The 19,299-nt window shown below is 35.9% G+C and overlaps 2 protein-coding genes across 3 annotated transcripts in view; one reads left to right on the forward strand and one right to left on the reverse strand.

Moving 5' to 3' along the window:
- The first annotated feature begins 58 nt into the window (after window positions 1-58).
- LOX (lysyl oxidase) lies at window positions 59-12,283 on the forward strand. 2 transcript variants are annotated; one of them, XM_026865499.1, is made up of 6 exons: window positions 60-325; window positions 1,622-1,759; window positions 4,018-4,174; window positions 6,425-6,520; window positions 6,656-6,771; window positions 8,327-12,283. In XM_026865499.1, exons 1-6 carry the CDS (start codon window positions 276-278, stop codon window positions 8,331-8,333), a joined length of 564 nt encoding a protein of 187 aa, XP_026721300.1. In that variant the 5' UTR covers window positions 60-275; the 3' UTR covers window positions 8,334-12,283. The 2 variants fall into 2 exon arrangements, with proteins under 2 accessions (XP_026721301.1, XP_026721300.1); XM_026865500.1 differs by lacking the exon at window positions 8,327-12,283 and having other exon boundaries at window positions 59-325; window positions 6,656-6,775.
- A 2,198-nt stretch (window positions 12,284-14,481) lies between these two features.
- Window positions 14,482-19,299, reverse strand: part of SRFBP1 (serum response factor binding protein 1) — a 53,582-nt gene continuing 48,764 nt past the window's right edge. Inside the window, exons 6-8 of the mRNA XM_026865498.1 lie at window positions 18,125-18,866; window positions 17,686-17,723; window positions 14,482-16,981 (exon numbers count right to left, since the gene is read on the reverse strand). Coding sequence (XP_026721299.1) covers window positions 16,794-16,981; window positions 17,686-17,723; window positions 18,125-18,866 — 968 coding nt within the window. The 3' untranslated portion in view covers window positions 14,482-16,793. The remainder of the gene's footprint in view (window positions 16,982-17,685; window positions 17,724-18,124; window positions 18,867-19,299) is intronic.

The following is a 19,299-nucleotide window of genomic DNA, read 5'->3' on the forward strand; positions in this document are numbered from 1 at the left end:
ACTGCGGGAAACCCCCCGCGGGCTTCCGAGAGTCTTGCCTGCGATGCGGTCCTTGAGAGGAGCCGAAGGGCCCGAGTAAACGGGAGAGCAAGCTTAATGGGGGACAGGGGTCCGTGGCAAAAAGACGTCTCCTAACGATTGGGATGGAAGCCAAGTATATGCAGACGTGTCCTGGGTTGATCTTGCTGTTAACGTGGTTGGTTTGATGAACTGCAGGTCTCCCTGACTTAGTGCCGGATCCCTATTACATCCAGGCGTCCACGTATGTCCAGAGGATGTCCATGTATAACTTGAGATGTGCTGCTGAGGAGAACTGCCTGGCAAGGTAGGCATCACCTCGGCTTTTGCCTGTTCGCTGCGTGTTCTTGTGCTCCTGCGCCCAGCACAGCATACCTGAGGACGCAGTGAAGAGCGGAGAAAAGTGACGCTAGCCCTGTTTGTAACCTCCTTCTGAGGCTGTGGTAGATGGTAGGGTGTGCACGTAAAAAAAACATACTGTCATTATTAGAGAGAGGAACTACAGATGCTTTGAAGAACCTACATTTTGTGAAAAGTTACATTGCACGTTTCTATTATCAGGCTCATTTGAACATATCTTAATTTTGCAAAATGGAGGCACCTAAAAAACCCACTTGAATCTGGTGATTTTCATCTCCCTCTATAATCCAACCAGATCTATGGCATTCTACTCTGTCAACAACCTCCCGCAAACACCCTCCAGCATTCTTAACCAGTGAAAGTTACTATTAAAATAATAACATGCTGATTGTTTCTGGACTATGCCTTATAATGTCTCTTAAAACTAAAATCTCCCTGAAAAGTGTTTCAGGGTCTTTTAATGGGTTGAAATAACAGCTTTGCTATGAAGTTAGGTCCTGTGCAGTTGGCAAAGAGGGATTTTTCCTGTTTTGTTTGGAAAGAAATTAACATGGCTGTTTTTAACCAATTTAACTTGTTTGATATCTTATCATGCAAACCAGATTTATTTATTTACCAGCATCATTAATTGATGCCAGACCGTTTCCAGGGTCATGCTCTTTCTTCACTTACTGGTAAAAGAAAACATGGCATAAGAAAGAGTACTTTCTATGCTAATTTTATGGTGAAGACTTAATTGAAATGTTCTTGCTGGCTATCAATTGATTAAAATACTCTCGTATTTAAAAGACCATAGATAATAGCTTATGTGAAATAGGAAAATACAGCCTGAGGAATATACATATATATATACATATATATATATATATACAACAGAAACAGATATTTGTGGTGTGATCTTACATACACAGTGCATTATTTTGGTTAACAGCAACAAATGAAATTGTATTTTTGGTACCAGAGGAATTTTACAGCTAAGCGGTGATCTGTTTCAGAGACAGGGGCAGAGAGTCAATGGTCAAACTCCTGCTTATATTATTAGAAGCAGATCTGAATCTTACTCTGGTCTTGGTCTGACCCCAGACACTTCTGAGCACACCATGTGGAATTCTTGTACATCTCCACTGCATGAGCTTTAACGGGGTTGAAAAGATCATTGCTATCAGTTACTTCTGAGACAGTATAAAGTGTTTTTTAAAGTGTTTCTTGCCTATAATTACAGCTCTTTTTTGCATTATTACAGTTCAGCTTATCGAGCAGATGTTAGAGACTATGACAATCGAGTGCTCCTGAGATTCCCCCAAAGAGTGAAAAATCAAGGCACGTCAGATTTTCTGCCCAGCAGACCCCGTTATTCATGGGAGTGGCACAGCTGTCACCAGTGAGTGAAGTGCTCAGTATGGTACCTTCTAATTATCTTTTTCGTTAACAAATTGTCACTTATAAGGTGACATTTTCTAAAACTGCAATGGAATGAGGGGAAACCATGGGGAAACTTTTGCCTTTTACTGTCTGATTAATTTTATGGTAGTGGTAATTTCTCTTCATATAGCCACATGAAACAAAAATGAAGCTTATCTGTAAGTGTAATACTCTTACAAGTATAAATTCATTATAAATACAAGTATTAAATCAGTTCTGACAGTGGCACCTTCTCACTTTAATTGTATTTTACATCAGTTATAGTCCAGTTATATTTAAGTTGAACCAGTTAACAGGAGTCCCAATCATGTTAAAATAACTGTGGAAATCCTAAATTGTACATTCACCAGAATGTTCCAAATAATACATCATTGTAAACACTTATCCATACTTCTTGACTTGAATTTTAAGGGTTAGTTCTTGACAAGAAATGGCCTGGTCAACATGGACAAGAGAAGATACTGAGTTGACTGATCTCAATATCAATATCCTTATCACATCATACTTGCACATAGCAGTACTTCTCTAGAAATAGCAAAATTGCTGGAAACACAGCAAGGCAAATGTAGTAGAACATTTTCAACATTCTGGGAGCAGGTAATACTGCAAACTTTTCAGAAAATTCACATTCAACAGTTAGTTTGCAGGTTTGTTCCGATTTCTGCTATTTCATAGTAGGACCAATTATAAAATACTAGAAAACTTACCTTTTTTCTGCCTTACTTAAAATACAGTTCTGCTGTTAGGGGTACATATGTGATAACATAATACAATTCTATTAAAAAATGTGATGTGGGCTTGATTTAAACACCTGTGGAGTCCATGGAATATTTCTTGCTAGTTTCAGAGGCTTTACGGTTTGAATGAAAAATCAGTATCATTATGACAAATTAATTTAAAAGAAGGACTGATATTACTAGTTTATAAATCTTGTAAGGATCAAAAATTTAAAAGAAATCAAACCAGACAAAAAACCCCTCCATAAATGCTTTAGTTAGCCCCTAGCCCTGCAAAAAATACCACCACCAGAAAAAAGAACCCCAAACCCTGGTGGTTACAAAGTTGACGGATGAAATGGATGAGAGCAATTGAAATCTTCCATTTGTAGAAAAGCAGTTTCTTACTCTGCCGCAATAGCTAAGCTATTGCTATCCAGATGCAAAGTGTCTCTGATGTTGATTCTGTTCTTGGACAGAAAAGACATTGTGTACAAAATCCCCTGCATTTCTCGTGATCATTTCCATGACAATGAAACAAGCTCATTTGGAAATGAACTATAACTGCCAATTAGTTTGGCTAGCCATCAGACTTCAGTGTTAGTCATCATCATCTGTGGACTGGTTTTAGTGTTCTTGACATGCATGCTTATGACATTTGTGTGCTCCTCTTTGTTTTAACAATACTTTTGAATTCTCTTTAATTACATATTTTTCATATACCTCTTGAGCTGAACACATTCATAAATAATGGCAGCCAAATGCTGCACAAACTGCAGGTAGATAGTACAACTTTAGTTTTCCACGTGCCTGGAAAAAGTGAAATTACAAGAATAGGCATTCAAGTCCACAGTAAGAGCTGGAACTCACTTTGTGTGAGAGCCAGAAAAATCCAAGACTGTGCCCAGATGAAAAGCATTCACACTTTTGAAATAGAGACTGCATTAAGTATATACCACAAAAATTGTTGACATCTGACAAGATCTGCATTGCCAGTACACAGAAGCTGATTTCTTTATGTGGGTTTTGATTTCACTAATGTTATGAATGTGTTATACTGATTGAGGGACATGGAAATGTGAAAGTAAATTGTTGGGGTTTTGCTAGCAAGTAGGAAACTTTCCTGGTATTCATAGTATGTAAGGTAAGCATTCCTAGCGAAACTCTGGCTAAAGGCAGTTATAAGATATACAATTCAAATATGAACTACCTAATACTTGCTATTGTTATTGGAAAAGAGCTGAAGCAGGAAATTTGGAAAAACAGTGTTGCTACGGAGTCTTTCCCTTAACAAATTAAAATCTATTATTTATTTATAGAAGATGGCACTTTTATAGTAATTGAAAATTAGAATAATGAAAATAAAACGTAATTGAATGGCCAGTAGTGGGAGAGTATACTAACACACAGGTTCCAAGCAATAAGTAAAATTTGGCCAGATTTAACAAAAGGTAGATCAAAAAGGAATATGCTAAAATGTTACTGACGTATGGTTTAACAGACATTATCACAGCATGGATGAATTCAGCCATTATGATTTGTTGGATGCAAGCTCACACAGAAAAGTTGCTGAAGGACACAAAGCAAGTTTCTGCCTTGAAGATACCTCCTGTGATTATGGATATTATAGACGATACGCATGTACAGCACATACTCAGGTAACAGTTGGTTCAGAGACAACCAAGTTTCTTCTGCCCCTCTAATGTATCTTTGGATATTTTTTCTACTCATCATCTGATGCCCTAAATTATCTGATGCCCTAACTAGCTCTGAAATTCTCCATCATAGATGCCAGGATAGCAACTTGGAGACTTATAATTTACCCAGGTACTGCTAAATGGGAGTGTCTCATTTAACACTCTGAGGGACACTCATTAGCCTAGCATCACTGGTAAATGAGCTGTATTAAAATGCCAGACAAGTTCTTGTGGTTATAAGACTGGTCAAGTGAGCTAAAGACAACACAAGGTGGAGTCAGTAAAGAAGTAGTCTACAGTGTTCATACCCCAGAAACTGCTCAATGATGTCCTTGGCTGGTTTCAGAGTTCATAGCTAGTATTTTCTCCCTTATAGGGCATGAGGCTGCAAGGTGTTGGATTTCCTTAATACCTATAGCTACTGGCTGGCAGTCCCACACAGAAAACTTAAACCATAGTTTTATGCATGTATAGAAGGCTGTGAACATGTGAACATAATGATGGGTCATATACAACTGTGAGGACTTATTAAGGGAAGAGGTAAAAAATGGAAAGTACCATTATGATAGACAAATCCATGATAGACTCCTACCTTAAAATTGCATGGAGTTCTGGTCACCACCTCTCAGAACTGCTAAAGGAAAGCTTAAAAACTCAAATCAATCAACCCCAGGAGAATGAGGATGATCAGCAGTGTAGTATGGCTACCACTCTAAGACTTAGATTTCACAGACTATTCCATTTGGAAAACCAGAAATATCAAATCTTGAGTGGTCTTGGATGGAAAGAGGAAATTGTTGATATTTGCTGTTTCTCACAGTATAAGAATTCAAGGATATCCAAAAGAACTGTCTGACAACAGCTTTAAACCAGATGGGAATGGTCTTTTGACACATGAATAAAGTATTCAATTCCTTGCCATAGGATGTTGCAGAGATCAAAAATATCTACATGGGTTCAAAAAAAAGTTAGACAAAGTAATGCAGGCTATTAAACACAAAAATCTGATGGCACCCCATGTCAAATACAGTTAAATGCCTGGTGGAAGGAATTTGACTGCGTAAAGGACATTAAACATCCCATTTCTTATATTCTTTTCTCCTCAAGCATCTGCTGCTGACACTGTCAGAGACATGACACTCAACTTGATGGATCTGTAGTCTAACTCAGTGTGGCCATACTGAACACATAAACTTGTATCCCTTGTTCTGCAGTTTTTAATCTAGGACCTAGTTAATTTATCACAGAGAAATGACAGCTATGTTTCACTGGCTGACGTGTCCCCATTTAAAATATGAATGATCTGCAATACATAAAGGCTTTGAAGAGGCTTTATAAATATCTTCTCTCCTTCTGTAGACTATGACATCTAACTAAGCAACAAACATATTTTACAGCTGGAGTATTTGTGTCACTAGAATCATGGCTGTGTCAGTATTTCCACTGGAAGCCCATATTTCAGGGGTTTGTAATTGGACTGTAAAACTTTACTCAGACTTGGCCTCAGATTCTTGTGTCACTATTTGCCTGAAGAGACACCATTTCTGTGCAAAACTTACATGTGAAAATGGGCCTAGAATGTTCAAAGGTGGCACTTTGGCAGAGTACATCTACTGGAGATTTTTAAGATTCAGCTGGACAGGATGCTGGGCTATCTTGTCTAGACCATGCTTTTGCCAGAAAGGTTGGACCAGATGATCCTTGAGGTCCTTTCCAACCTGGTATCTATGATTCTGTGATCTACAGCAAAAAGTAGCATCATTCCTAAGGGTAGAGACAGGTTCCAACACGGTGATCCAAGTTTGTACTCAGGGACCTCAGAAGCTATTCACTTGAGATTTACAGATATTTAGGTCCAGTCTCCAGTCAGTTTTGATTTTATGCTCACCTTTTGTAAAGAACAGTAATAGCATCAACAATATTTACATAAAAGGAGTACTATAGTAAGTGATAATAAAATACAGATACCTTACAGATGAACAACTATCAATAGTAGTAATACAGTGCTGTCTACAATAGTGATGCGTTAGACTTATGCATTTTAGTTCAGATATTCAAATAAAATGTCTAGAAAAAATAAGCTTCATTTCCTGAGGTAATTTTCTTAGTGAAATGTAATGGTTAAGTGAACTTCAGTCTGAGTGTTCCTAATGTCTAGAATGTTACTATTCCTAATGATTTTTTGGCATCCATCTTGACTTCATTTTTAAGGGACTGAGCCCTGGCTGTTACGACACTTACAATGCTGATATAGATTGCCAGTGGATTGATATTACAGATGTAAAACCTGGAAATTACATTCTGAAGGTAAGGGCATTGGGAGTGGGGAGGTGTGTTTTTTTTTTTTTTTTTTTTTTAAAAAAAAAGCAAATTATGTTCTTTTGAATAAAAGTTATCAACTCAAACCTGGAAGTAGACAACACTGTGCTTTTTCCCCTTAAGGTGAGTGTAAACCCCAGCTATTTGGTGCCTGAATCCGATTACTCCAACAATATAGTACGCTGTGATATACGCTATACAGGCCACCATGCATATGCCTCTGGCTGTACAATTTCACCGTAAGTACATCCCTTTGTCTTTGCAAGTGTTTTATATTCATAGTACTAAAGCTGACAAATAGATTTATAAAGCTTAGAGATTTACTTTATATTGAAAAAGTAACTGCCACCATTAATTCTAGTGATATCCATTTCTTCAGTATGTTGTTTCTTGTGTTTCATGATGTAGTTAGTTCAAAATTCAGATGGTACTTCTCAAAAGTCTTTTTTGGCAGGTATGGTGGGAAAAGTTGCTTCACTGTTGATAACTGCATAGCTTTCATATACTGACCTCTGGTAATTAAACTATTTCTGTTAGGCTAGCAATGATTTTTACAAATCACTTAGTCTTGAAAAACAATCATAAAAGAGAATTTTGCTCTTGCAGTCATGCCATCAGAATATATAGCACTTTCAAAATTGCTGCTACTGTCTGGGCTGCTGGATAACTACTTCTGGCTCACACCTTTGTGTTTGCATTGAAACCTTTCTGTGCTCATTCAATACATATTTATAGCATCCACACAGAACTGCTGAGCAGTTACAGAGCTCTTAAGACATTCTGCAAAGTCCCACACATGTACGTTTGTTACTTTGCTACTGCCGAGCAGCCATCCTCCCTGAAACAGTTTTTCCAGACATACTCCATTTACAGTTAATTTCTTTAAAAGTGTAAACAATGCCATAATTATGCTTTTTTTCCTCCAAGAAGACAAATTAATTTAATTAATATTCTCACTATAGATCTGCTGTAGCTTAGTATGTGTGAAACACACACACAAAAAGCAATCAGTCTTCTGTAACACAGAGGTAAGTGGTTCTCAGGATATGTAAGTTGCTCATACAAGGTATTTATCATGTGGTTTCATTTGGACTGTATAAGGAGTGAATATTAACATTGTATAGAGGTTCATATGAGATAAATGCCACAGCAGTAAATGAAAAGTAAAATAAATGACCAGCATAGTCTGCTATAACAGCATCAGTGAAACAAACATACTGAATTAATGTGATTATTGCTTAATTATCCTCTAAAATACTCATTCTTTACTTTGTATTAGGAAACCAGTAGTTAATGAGACTAAAATGAGAAACATTTTTTCTTGCCAGTGGAGATCTGTATTTATAATCGCACTTTGGTCATAAAAGTGACAAGTTAAATTGCTTCAAAAATTGTCCATTTGTTCTTGCTGTGTGGTGGTAAAACTTGCAGGAAACGGAGGAAGAGAACCAAAGCCGTCCTGCAGGTGACAAGTGATTATTTTTGGTGGATCTATGGCAGGAGCTTTTAAAGCATTTCTCTGTAACAGGATTTACTAATTGGTACGTCTAGGAACACTGTCTCTGCTCACATTTACGTGGAAGGGAAATCTGTGCTTCATGCTTTTAACTTTTAGTCTCACTATCTTAACTCTGTAAATGTTATTACATAAATATATTCATACAGGGTGAGGAAACAAAATTTGTGCTATTCTTTGTTGACCTGGGCTTTCAAGCTGATAAATGGGTATTAAGCAGATACTCTTTTTGTATCTGCTTGGTCATCTGCTTAACATTGTTTCTTTTCTTTCGACAGATACTGAGAAAAATGCAAGAAAATGGATGAGATGGTGCCAAATGTTTTGAACTGAAGTATCATTATATAAACTTCAATAGGATGTAAACACTATAGAAACAAAACTACAGAACATACACACATACACCCACACACCTTATGTGATTTGGAAGCACTTCAGCTGCTTCTCAAACAAATCTGTAACTGGATTTTAAGCATTTAAATTGGCATTACTTTTTTTTTTTTTTTTTTTAAACTAATGAAATGTGTGGAACTGGTGATTCATGCACAGATACTTAACATTTTGAAAATCTAACTAATTCATAAAAACAGGAGCATTTCTTAACTCCTGAAAATTTGGAGTTTAGGAAATACTAGACTTCAGATGGAGTATTACTGGTGAATGAGTTGAACATATTCTAAAAGTTAGCAAAAATTTATGTAAAATGAATTAAATAAAATGCAATAGAAAGTACTAATGTCAACTATCTCAGAAAATACCAGAATGAAAAACAGCTTACAGTACCATTAAAATAAAACTTGCTAGACATGATATGAATGAGAAAAGTATGTTCAGTTTTCAAGGAATATTAACATATAGCAGAGAAATAGATATATATATATATATCAGTTATACCCCTGCAAGAAAAGTTACATTTTTAATACATTAGAAGTTTCTTCATTTTCATAAGTAAATAAACAGATGGAGTTTTGAAAGAAACCTTTCATCTGTGGAAATGAATTGAAGACCTTATCCACCTTTCTATGTTCAAGAGATTTTTCAAGGTGGGGCTTTTAAAAGACTCCTGCAAACTTAATGTGGATGAAAAGAAATACCTGTCAAGAAAAGGGCTCTTAGAGATGATGAAGAGTCCCTGATGTAGTCACCTTTGAAAAACATCCAACTTGAACAGGTTAACCATTGAAATAATATAGGCAATTAACTCAGGTGGCACCACAAACAGAAGTAGGTCAGAATCTCTAACAAAGTATTTTTATTGTGAAAAAGCCTACTACTTGCTTCGCCCTTAAGTACTGTATTTGACTTTTAAAATTTATATCTCAGTATTCAAACAATGAATTTGAAAATATACTATATAAAGAGGGAGAACAAAAGTCAAATGTATTTAACATCATACTTTAGGCTGTTCAGGAACCAAACACAAGATTGTTAAGGAGAAGAACTTCCAGCCCAAATTAAAGTTTTTGCTGAACTGCTTAACTGGTGCTGGGTACACCACTCCTCCTCCCATCCCCAAATTATTTTGCTTTTGCAGTGCACCCTGCTGTAAGTTACAGTAGCTGTGATTTTGTTTTTAAACTGTGAAATAACATATCACAAGGGGATCTGGCGTTTTTTTTCAGAAGATTTCTGATCATGTAAAATGAAGGATCTACTTTTGAAACAAAGGGACTTAGAAATATTGATTGGTATTGGTTAAGTTTAATTAGCAGTTCAAAATACCTAATGAAACATGGAAAGCTCAACAGCTTTTTAAAAAATGAAAAATACATGTCCTGTTTGGTATAGTTAAAAAAAGAAAAAAACAGGAGTGTGGAGAGGTTTTATTACCACTTGAGAATACTTCAAGGCAGTATTTGGAAGTATTTTATGCAATAGAACCCTACAGATTTAATTTGGAAGTTTCATGAATTATAGTAATATCCTTTAAGGATCAACTTGTTATTTACTACATATATTTAAGCTTATTTCATGATTATAAAGTATTTCCTTCCACCTTAATCATAACTTAGTTACAAATTTGCACAACTAGTACGTATACATAAAAAGAATCTAAGAACCACCAACCCAGTGATTACTACTCAACATTGGGAGTGGGTGCAGAATTAATACCATTTATACCTGCAGGTCCTTTTTTGTTTGCTGAGAGATCCCTTTTAGCAATCAGTCACCAGTATGGGCAATGAACAGAAGCAAAATTGGGAAACTAGATGTACTAGAAAGCCATTTATTACATGTGTCTACAAAAAAAGAGGGTCTATTTAAAGTCTAGGCTTCTGAAATCTCGGCCCAAAGAGTTTTTACGATTAAGAGGTGTTAAGGGATGCAAGTGCATTCACCTTTCTGTAGACATAGGTCAAAATTAGGGTGAAAGTCCTGACAGTAGCTTGGACAGTGGACACAAAAGCTACTGTAATGGAAGCTAGGCTGTGGGCACAGGCTGCTTCCTGGTAAGAGGTTGTGTGCTCGTACCTCATTGTGCCTGATGCTGAATGTGGGATCAGAGAGCACTAACTGGACATAGAGCAGCCACAGAAATTGAGTTTATCCCTCGGTTTATGAGGCAGTAACCTGCTCACATGTCTATACCCAAAATACTTGCAGAACTCCACTGAAGTCAGCAAGGAGACACGAGGACCTTGAGCATCTGTGTAGGTGGAGCAAGTTGTAATACTGGACTTAGTCCTTTCAGTGGGAATGGCCTGGTTCAGAAAGGTGTTGAACGCCATATCTTTGAATATTGGGGATATTGTAGCTACAAAAATGTAGCTTTTTTTTTCCGTAGCAAAATATTGTATTTGTTTTGAAATGTGTGTAAGCAACATGACAGTGATGTACAATAGCACAAAAATTGCCTAAGATAACATGAACAGTCTATATAAAAAACCAAGGGATTTTAGGATTAAAAAAAATGAGGGAATGTGACTTTAACTTCCCCTGTTTAACTATAGTAAATCACAATGCAGTAGAAGAGTTTATTATATAGCATGTGTAGAAGTAGTTCTAAATAGGGAAGTGCCAACCAGTATTTTCAGTATCTTGGCTCTGCAGTTTTGACCCAGACACCTTAACTTACTTTTTTCATACTGGAATATAGTTATGGAATTACATGCATTTCTGTTGAAAAATGTTTATAAAAAGTGTTTTTGATAAAAGTTTATTTTATACAGCAAATTATATTTTGGAATTCTTTTTACCAGACACTGGGCTTATTCCCATCATCTTTGAAAGGCATCTTGCCATTGGTCTCAGTGGGAGCAAAATCAGATCTAAATTTTTTGAGAATTCTAGTATGAATTTGCTGTCTTGCAGTCTCAAATTGCCTTTGAAAAGCTAAATAGTAAAAATGTGTGTGAAACAATTACCTCCCACATTTCAGATCTTTAGATAAAAATTGCACATAAGGAACATATTATGTCAGGCTCATTACAGGAGGGGTTTGTTATATATTTTTTTTAATCCTGAAATACATTTGATATTTGCATATTTCTAGACAAAAGTGTAACAAAAATGACAGATTGGTCACCAATGGAACCAACATATTGTGTAGATGATGTTTTTGTGTTAGTAAAAGTCTGCTCGTTTTCTCTCTGCTCCAAAGTTTACTATGCAGTGTCGAATGAGTACAAACACCAAATGTACCTTTCTGTAGTCATTCATGCAGTTTGCAGTGTACTCATTCAAAACCAGCAGGGTGAATTTCATAAATGAGACAGTGAAAGGTGGTTTATCCTGTGTCTCACATTTATGCTGATACGGCATTTGAGTTTTTTCCAAATCCTAAAAGGTGCTGAAAGATTTTAACTTGAATTAAAACCAAAGAGTATGTTACTGGGAAGTTTTTATTATGCAACTAAAGGCTACAGATACATTGAAATGCCACTTGGTTTTGCAACTTTTTGGAAGGTTTTTCATTACTTCCTTCACTTCTCTTCCAAGAGTCTTAATTTCAGTAACTTTGCATCTTTATCTGAAGAGCTCTAATTTATAATATTCAGGCACTAGCTTTGTATTCTTCATTGCACTTTCATATTCTTGTGTTACATGCCCGTATTATGGTTGCAAGTTTATGTGAAAATGACTTGAATAAAATGTTTCAAGCGTTCTACTTGTTGAAGTATTATACTTACTAAATGCAGAGGCCAGATCCATCTCAATGAGAAAGCTTCAATTAAAGTTGTCATCAATATGAAAATGAGGAAGATTCTGTCATGCTGACATGGTCTCAAAAAAAATGTCACAAGTTAGAAATGAGAAAGAAGAAGTTGCAAGGCATGATAAATTACCTCCTGCCCTACACAAAGGTTTAACAACATGAAGGCATAACAGGATGAGGTATGGTTCATCCGGATATAAGTTTTACTTACCGTATTGGCTGTCTCTGTACGAACAGGAGCTTAGAAACCACTTTCAGAATTTCTGCTCCAACACCTTTACTTTAATGGAAGAACATGTGAGCAGTCCATGTTAGAAAGTCTACGTACTCTAGAAAATTGACTAGCACATTTAACAGTTACTCCAAAAACATTCTATCCTTTGTTATTTACATTCTCTGAGTACAAACCAACATCCTGCTGCCTCTTCAATCTGCACACTAAACTGATGAAATAGGCTGAATTGTGAAGCCTCTCTTGGCCCTTCACTGAGGATTAACAGAAGAGCACAGTTAAAAACTTTGTAATGTTCACTCTAGTAAGCAGTTGTCAAGCACTTAAAATATCAACTAATGGTACCCTTGGCTTTGAGTAAATGGAGACAAAAATAATGTAGCATCTTTTAAAATTCATAAAATAAATGTAGAATTATTTCAGATATAAACAATGCTGTGATGCTTTTTCTATAATTTAACAAAATGATACCTGTACTGACACATATTAGAGCTAAGAGGTTCAAACTGAGAATTCCTGCAAGTCCTATCCTTAGGGCATAGAATGTGGTGTGGATCACACTCCATGCAAACACAAAAATGCAGTAAAAAATGCATAATTATTGCAGAAGATATATTAAAATTTATTGAAAATAAAGCATCTCCTTGTTTCCAAGTATTTTCTATCAGCTACTCTCATTTTCACAGTAGGTAACCTGCCTAGTATTGCAAGTAACTGTCACCAGTTTGGAAAGCAGCCCAACACTTTTGGCTAAGAAACTTGCTGGAAGTATATATTCATTCAGGCTCTATTTCTCCTAATCTAATCAGTCCATAAAAACTGGTGAAATATTTATGCCTGTTGGTAAATCTTCAAACTCGTGCTATCAATAGTACACCTGTTTTTTTTTTTTTTTTTAAAAAAAAACCAGATTTAAACTAATACTGTCTTTAATACCAAAAAAATCTGAGATTGTTTCGTAAATGTGAAGTGAAAAAATTGTGTACCTGAAGCAGTCTAGTAGTATCTTGACAGTATGTACCCTGGCTGAGAACATTTCTTCTATGGTATGGTATTGAACTGGAAAGCACAGTTCTCAAGGTTTTTTAAATCTAATAATCACAGAATGAAATAACTTCCCATATCACTACAAAAATAAATTGGTAGTACTTTGTGAGAGGTCTCTGTCTAAACAGTATTACAGATATAAGTTATGTTAGAATCATGTATATACTGAAAATGTTATCTTGTTATGAGAAAATGTTCTGAACTTTATCAACCTCCAGGCAAGTTTACTGGGTTTATCAATCCACAAAAATATTGCCCAGTTGCATATAAAAAGTACTGTCAAGTCTCAACCATCATTACTTGTTTGTACAGTGCATTAAGGCTGTGATGCGGGTGAGTCACTAAGCACCAGCTCAAGTTGTAACCCATTAAAATATGAAGTAATGCCAGTAAATTAATTTTTCTTCTCTCATCTTTTTTCTTTTCTTTAAAGTTAAGACATCAGAAATTATTTTGAAGATGAAAAAAAGAGATGTTTTGATAAGTCAGGTTTCCTTCAGGAAGAATTCTATGGCCACAAATTACAGCTGTAAGAATGGAGTAAGAAACTTGCTCAAATGCCAAGACAAACCAATGCTCCTAGACCTCTAAGCACAAGCAAAAAACTACTTTAGAACATAAGCTCCTTAAAGTCTTTTGTTCCTTCCCCCTCCCAATTATTTGCATTATTTACAATCTTTAACTTTTTGGTCTTTAATGTGAATCAACTCTTAAAAGAGGGTGCTCATCTGCTAAAAGAAAGATAAGCTGTCCATGAAGAACTGGATTATAGCTGACAACATCTACCAAATGAAAATTTTCTTGCCTTTTATTGGTACCAGAGAAGTCACATACCAAACATTTGTTTGGCATAGCATTCAGCTAGGATTTATTTACTTACTTAGTTACAGCATTAAGGATTAGCACTGGCACCTGGAAAACTTTCAAGTTTGTATATAGCAGGTAAACGTATGGCATTTTCTACAAAATATGATCCTTCCCTACAAAACCACAATAAGCATGTTTTCATGTTTTTATTTTGATGATTCTGGTGTTAAATGTTGTTCCATATGGTACAGTGAGAATAACACAAAAACCACTGGGAAATGGAAAGTTATCTGAATTTCTAATTCCTCTGAGTGGCAATGGCATTCAGGAAATTGCTACATATACTGACATTTGTTTAGGATGAAGAAAAGAAAGCCTGAGTGGGACAAAGATGTGCCTAGATAATAAAACAAAATGGACCAACGTGAATCTTTAGTCTTCAAGAACTTAACATAGGATGGGAGAATGGGCAGAAAGTGCTGGGCTATAAATACTAAGATACAAAGTCTGCAGGGGGGAGAGAGAGGGAGAGAGAGAGAGAGAAGTGACCTTATCAGCAACAGAGTAAAACTGTATTAAAAAACCTAAACTTGTTCCTGCACTTTGCCTTTAATATCATTCCGAGTGGAATACACTGAAGTATTACACGGCAACTACATGTTCTAAACACATCCAATAATCCCCCTGTGAAGCTGCTGATGGTTAGGGAGTCATTGCTTAAGTCAGTCCTAAATACACATAATCACAAGGAACAGATGATGTAGGAAGAGACTTCTGGGTATCATTTAGTTCAAACCCACTGTCCAAGCGGGGTCATCTCGAGATGGTTACCCAGGACTGTGTGTCGTCAGGTTTCGAGTATCTCCAAGGATGGAGACTCCACAATCCTCTGGGCACTTGTGCCAGTGCTCCTTCACCCTCACAGTTGAAAGGTTTTTCTTGTTTAAGTGGAATTTCTTGCATTCCAGTTGTGCCCACTGCTTCTTGTCCTTAGCATCTTGGTCACCCTTTGCTGGACTTAACTCATCTGTCCTTGTCCCTTGTGTACTGGGGAGCCCAGATCTGGACCCAGCGCTTCAGATTTGGCCTCACCAGTGCTGAGTACATGGGCAAGGACCACCTCCCTCATCCTGCTGGCAACACTCTAATGCAGCCCAGGAGGCTGCTGACCTTCTTTGCCAAGACATAGAAAAAGACTGTTTTTCATAAGAATGTAATATATAGGAAGAACTTCTACACCTTAAGGTATTACAGATTTTACAAGCTTACATGGATTTAAGAGCAGACAAATCTGCAGAAAATAAATTCATTGAGGATTACTGAACACAGTAAGCTGCAATATCACAAGGTGTCCTTGAGCTATAAAACTGGAAGCTCAGCAAGCTGGAAGTTGGATGATGTATCACTGTATGCTTCCTCTATCCCTGTGCTTAAAGTATCCCTTTTCGACCACCACTGAAGCTATTAGATTAGATGGACATTTGGTCTTAGGCATTACAAAAGGCTATATGAATTGTACAGTGTATTATCTTACACCCACTGCAGTCATTTACTAAGTTTCTGAATTAATGATGAAAGATACAACATTAGGAAAGATAACTGTATTTAAAGAAACAAGACAAAGATTAATTACAAGTACAGAACTTGTTTCAATTAAACAGTAGGAAAAGTCCATGAAGAAAAACACAATAAAACTTTTACTTCGTATCCCAATCAAATGAACTCCCAAACTCGGAATGGCACTGAAATGTTTCTTAGTGCACAAAGACCTTACAGTTTTTCAGCATTCTTTCAGAAAGTCCAAGTCAGACATGTTGGAGCACCCAGATATATCCTCCAGGACAACAGTATTAAAGACACTCTTTCAGTTCTTCAAATCTGCAGTATAATCAAAAGACAGAGATCACAACTCACCAGGTCAGTATTTTATTGCTCTCCAGAAATTTTATCATGCATAATACTGACTGGCTTTTCCAGCTACCTGATACATTCATATATTTGTGAAGTCTCTTCAAGTTTAAGAATCTCTTAGTTTTTTCTCAGTTGAGATGCATTTGATATTACAGTCCTAGGATTATCACCTCAGTACTTTGTATTTTCCCCTCTCTTTTGACATCCAAGTCCTCATACAGTTTAAAGTACATTTTTACACAAACCCCCAAAACTCCAAAGATTCTGTACTATTTCTACGTGTCACAAAGGGTGTTCCTACAAACCATTCATTCACATTGGGGTCTATTTCATAAATGGTGGCACTACATAATGGGACTTATGATCTGACACTGTATGATCTTCAACATTAATCAACAGACAGCACATTGAATAAATGAAGCAATCTTCATTATTAACAGATGGTAATTTCTAGCAGTTGCTATTTTATACATTGCAAAGGATCAGGACAGCATCACAAAAATGTTCAAACAGCAGTTGGAACTTTGTAAGAAAATACCATGGGATGCAAATCTGCAAGAATCATTTTCTAAAATCTCAATTTACAAATAGTCTAGTCATCAAATTTAATCTTTTTCCCTTGGAATGCTGTAATTTGAGAAATTTGTTCCCGGCGTCTCTTGCTTGCTTCCCATGATGGATGAAGAGGTTGCTCCAAACATGCTCTCTTATTGTCGTACTTAGCACCTGCAGCTTTTGCAAATGGTTTCTTCTTGAGCTCTGGTTCCTTTTTAAGAAGAGCTGTGCAAGAAGCAGAAAATAAAATATTAACTACATCATGAACCTTCATAAAAATATGCTAAAACTACTTTGGGATTTCAGATATTTTCAAGAATCTTTTAATGAGCCATGGCAAACAGGTTAATCTGACTGTTCACAGCAAGATTTCCTCATCTTGCAACTCAGAAAATACTCACTTGTAGACTGCAGGTAGTTAAGATTTATTATTACTGACCACATTCCACATCTGTATAAACAAATACTCAGCACAATCTCAACTTTTTTCTTCACAATAAACCAATGAGATATTACACAATATAACTCAATATAACTGAAATGATATCCTTGATGCAATGGAACCATATACTGTAAATGGAATAAAATATTGAAGGAATTACAAGATAAACTACTTGTTAAATACAATCTCACATCTTCCCCTGTGCATAGGTAACAGTACCTGCTCAACATGAAAACTAACAGAAAATCACTTAGTTGTGTAAACCCTACTTTAAGTATTTCTAGTAGTAAAAAATAGGAAATAGCAAACAATATCCACAGATTAGAATAAAAGGTCAACATTTTTAGCATTTAAACAACAAATGTTAAAATATGTGACACAAGTTCAAAATGAAAGAAAAAACAATCTATCACAACTAGACTGCAGATGCAACAAAATCTCAAGATGTTTTTAATCTTATAACTGTACCAGGTTAAGTAATACATACCTGTTCCTCCATTTTTGAGATGTTGGTCTTTAGTATTTCTAAAAATAAAAAGAGAATGTAGGATTTTTCAAGATATGACAAACACCCGTGAACAAAGAAACACCATTACCAAAACACTCATGCAATGACTTTACAAGCATAATGTGCAAAACTCTTCCCTCTTAGTTAATAAAGAAGTGAAATAAGAAGTATTCAATAGTGATTTAATTTGGATGCAGGTCTAATTAGGAATCCCATGTGCATGTCAGTGCTAATGTGAATATGAAAAATATGTAAGGGTCAAGAAAGCACAAGACGACTGCAGAACAGTTTATGTGAAAATGTTCTAAGCTGTAATTAGAAGTTCTCCTTGATCGATAAGGGCTACTAAAAATCACAACAATTTCTGTTACAAGAAGGAGGAAGGGAATGGAGAACACAACAGGGGGAAAAGGTTTACCTTTTTCTGTTTTGAGATTTCTGATTAGAGGTAGACAAAGAACTGCAGAACATTGATTCTAGCTTGCCTGCTTTTGCACGTGGCTTGCTTTCTTCCATGATCAAATCTTGCGCTGTCCCAAGCACTGTGTTCTTTTCTTTCTTCACTATGTTTTTCTGTAGTCTATCTTTTACTTTTGCTGAGGAAAGATCAGTAACTGCTGCTACTTTTTTCTTTCTTTTTACTTTGCCAATGAAGAAATCATCACTGCTGTCACTGTCAGAATCTGACGACTGGTTATAAAACCTCTCTTCAGTACTATCATCAAAGTACTCTTCATTAGGATGTTCCTGATCACTATCATCATTAATTATTTCTTTTATTTCATTTAATTTGTTCATGCTCATATTTTCTTTCAATTTTTGATAGCCAAGTTTCCTTACTGTTTTATTCTGAGTGACTGCTTGCATTTCTACTGCCTGAAATGAAGATTCTTCTGGAGGGTATATTCTGTCCATTTCCACAATTTTCTGCTCAGATTCACTCTCATAAACTTCTTCAGCCACCCTATCAGTTTCTATTTTCATACTTATTTTTGATTTGTGTTCACATCCTTGCTGTTTTTGAGCTAGTTTAACAGCTTGATTATCGAAATTGCTATTGAAATGTTGTGCTGATTTAGATTGTTCTTCTGACTTAGCCTTTTTTGAAGGAGTGGCTTTGGTGAGGTTCTTTCTTGCGTCTTTAAAAGCTTTTACAGCAGCTATACAAGAGGCAGAAGAAAAAGGTTTTGTTGCAGCTACACGTGAGTTTACATAATTTTTAAAAATAAAACAATTTTGCAAGTTTAATATGTTATATTGAGTAAGCATATTTTTAATGTCCTTATCAAATCACCTACCGAACACATGGGGCAAGAAATACCTTAGAATACAGCATCAACAAAAGTGAGGAAAATAACTTGAAATTATTACCAACTGAACTGGGTTTAACTGCAAACCTCTTTCAGTAAAATAATTTGCAGCTGATAATCATGTTCATTTAGGGCATTACTTTGTGTGTAAAAACTGCAAACAAATAGTAAGTTGCTAAGATATAATTAAATGAGTATTTGGCATGCTCTGTTATTAACAAGATGGCTTAGTGACATTATCACTAGGACTTGACCCTTTTTAATATAATTTTTAGTTGAAAAA

The sequence above is a fragment of the Athene cunicularia genome, assembly GCF_003259725.1.
Source record: "Athene cunicularia isolate RWA chromosome Z unlocalized genomic scaffold, athCun1 chrZ_part1, whole genome shotgun sequence".
NCBI lineage: Eukaryota > Metazoa > Chordata > Aves > Strigiformes > Strigidae > Athene > Athene cunicularia.

Coding starts and splice junctions, on each gene's coding strand:
- LOX (XM_026865499.1), top strand. CDS start 276: ATGTCCATGTATAACTTGAGATGTGCTGCTGAGGAGAACTGCCTGGCA. Junction 1,760..4,017: donor GAGTGGCACAGCTGTCACCA/GTGAGTGAAGTG, acceptor ATGGTTTAACAG/ACATTATCACAGCATGGATG. Junction 4,175..6,424: donor CATGTACAGCACATACTCAG/GTAACAGTTGGT, acceptor TTCATTTTTAAG/GGACTGAGCCCTGGCTGTTA.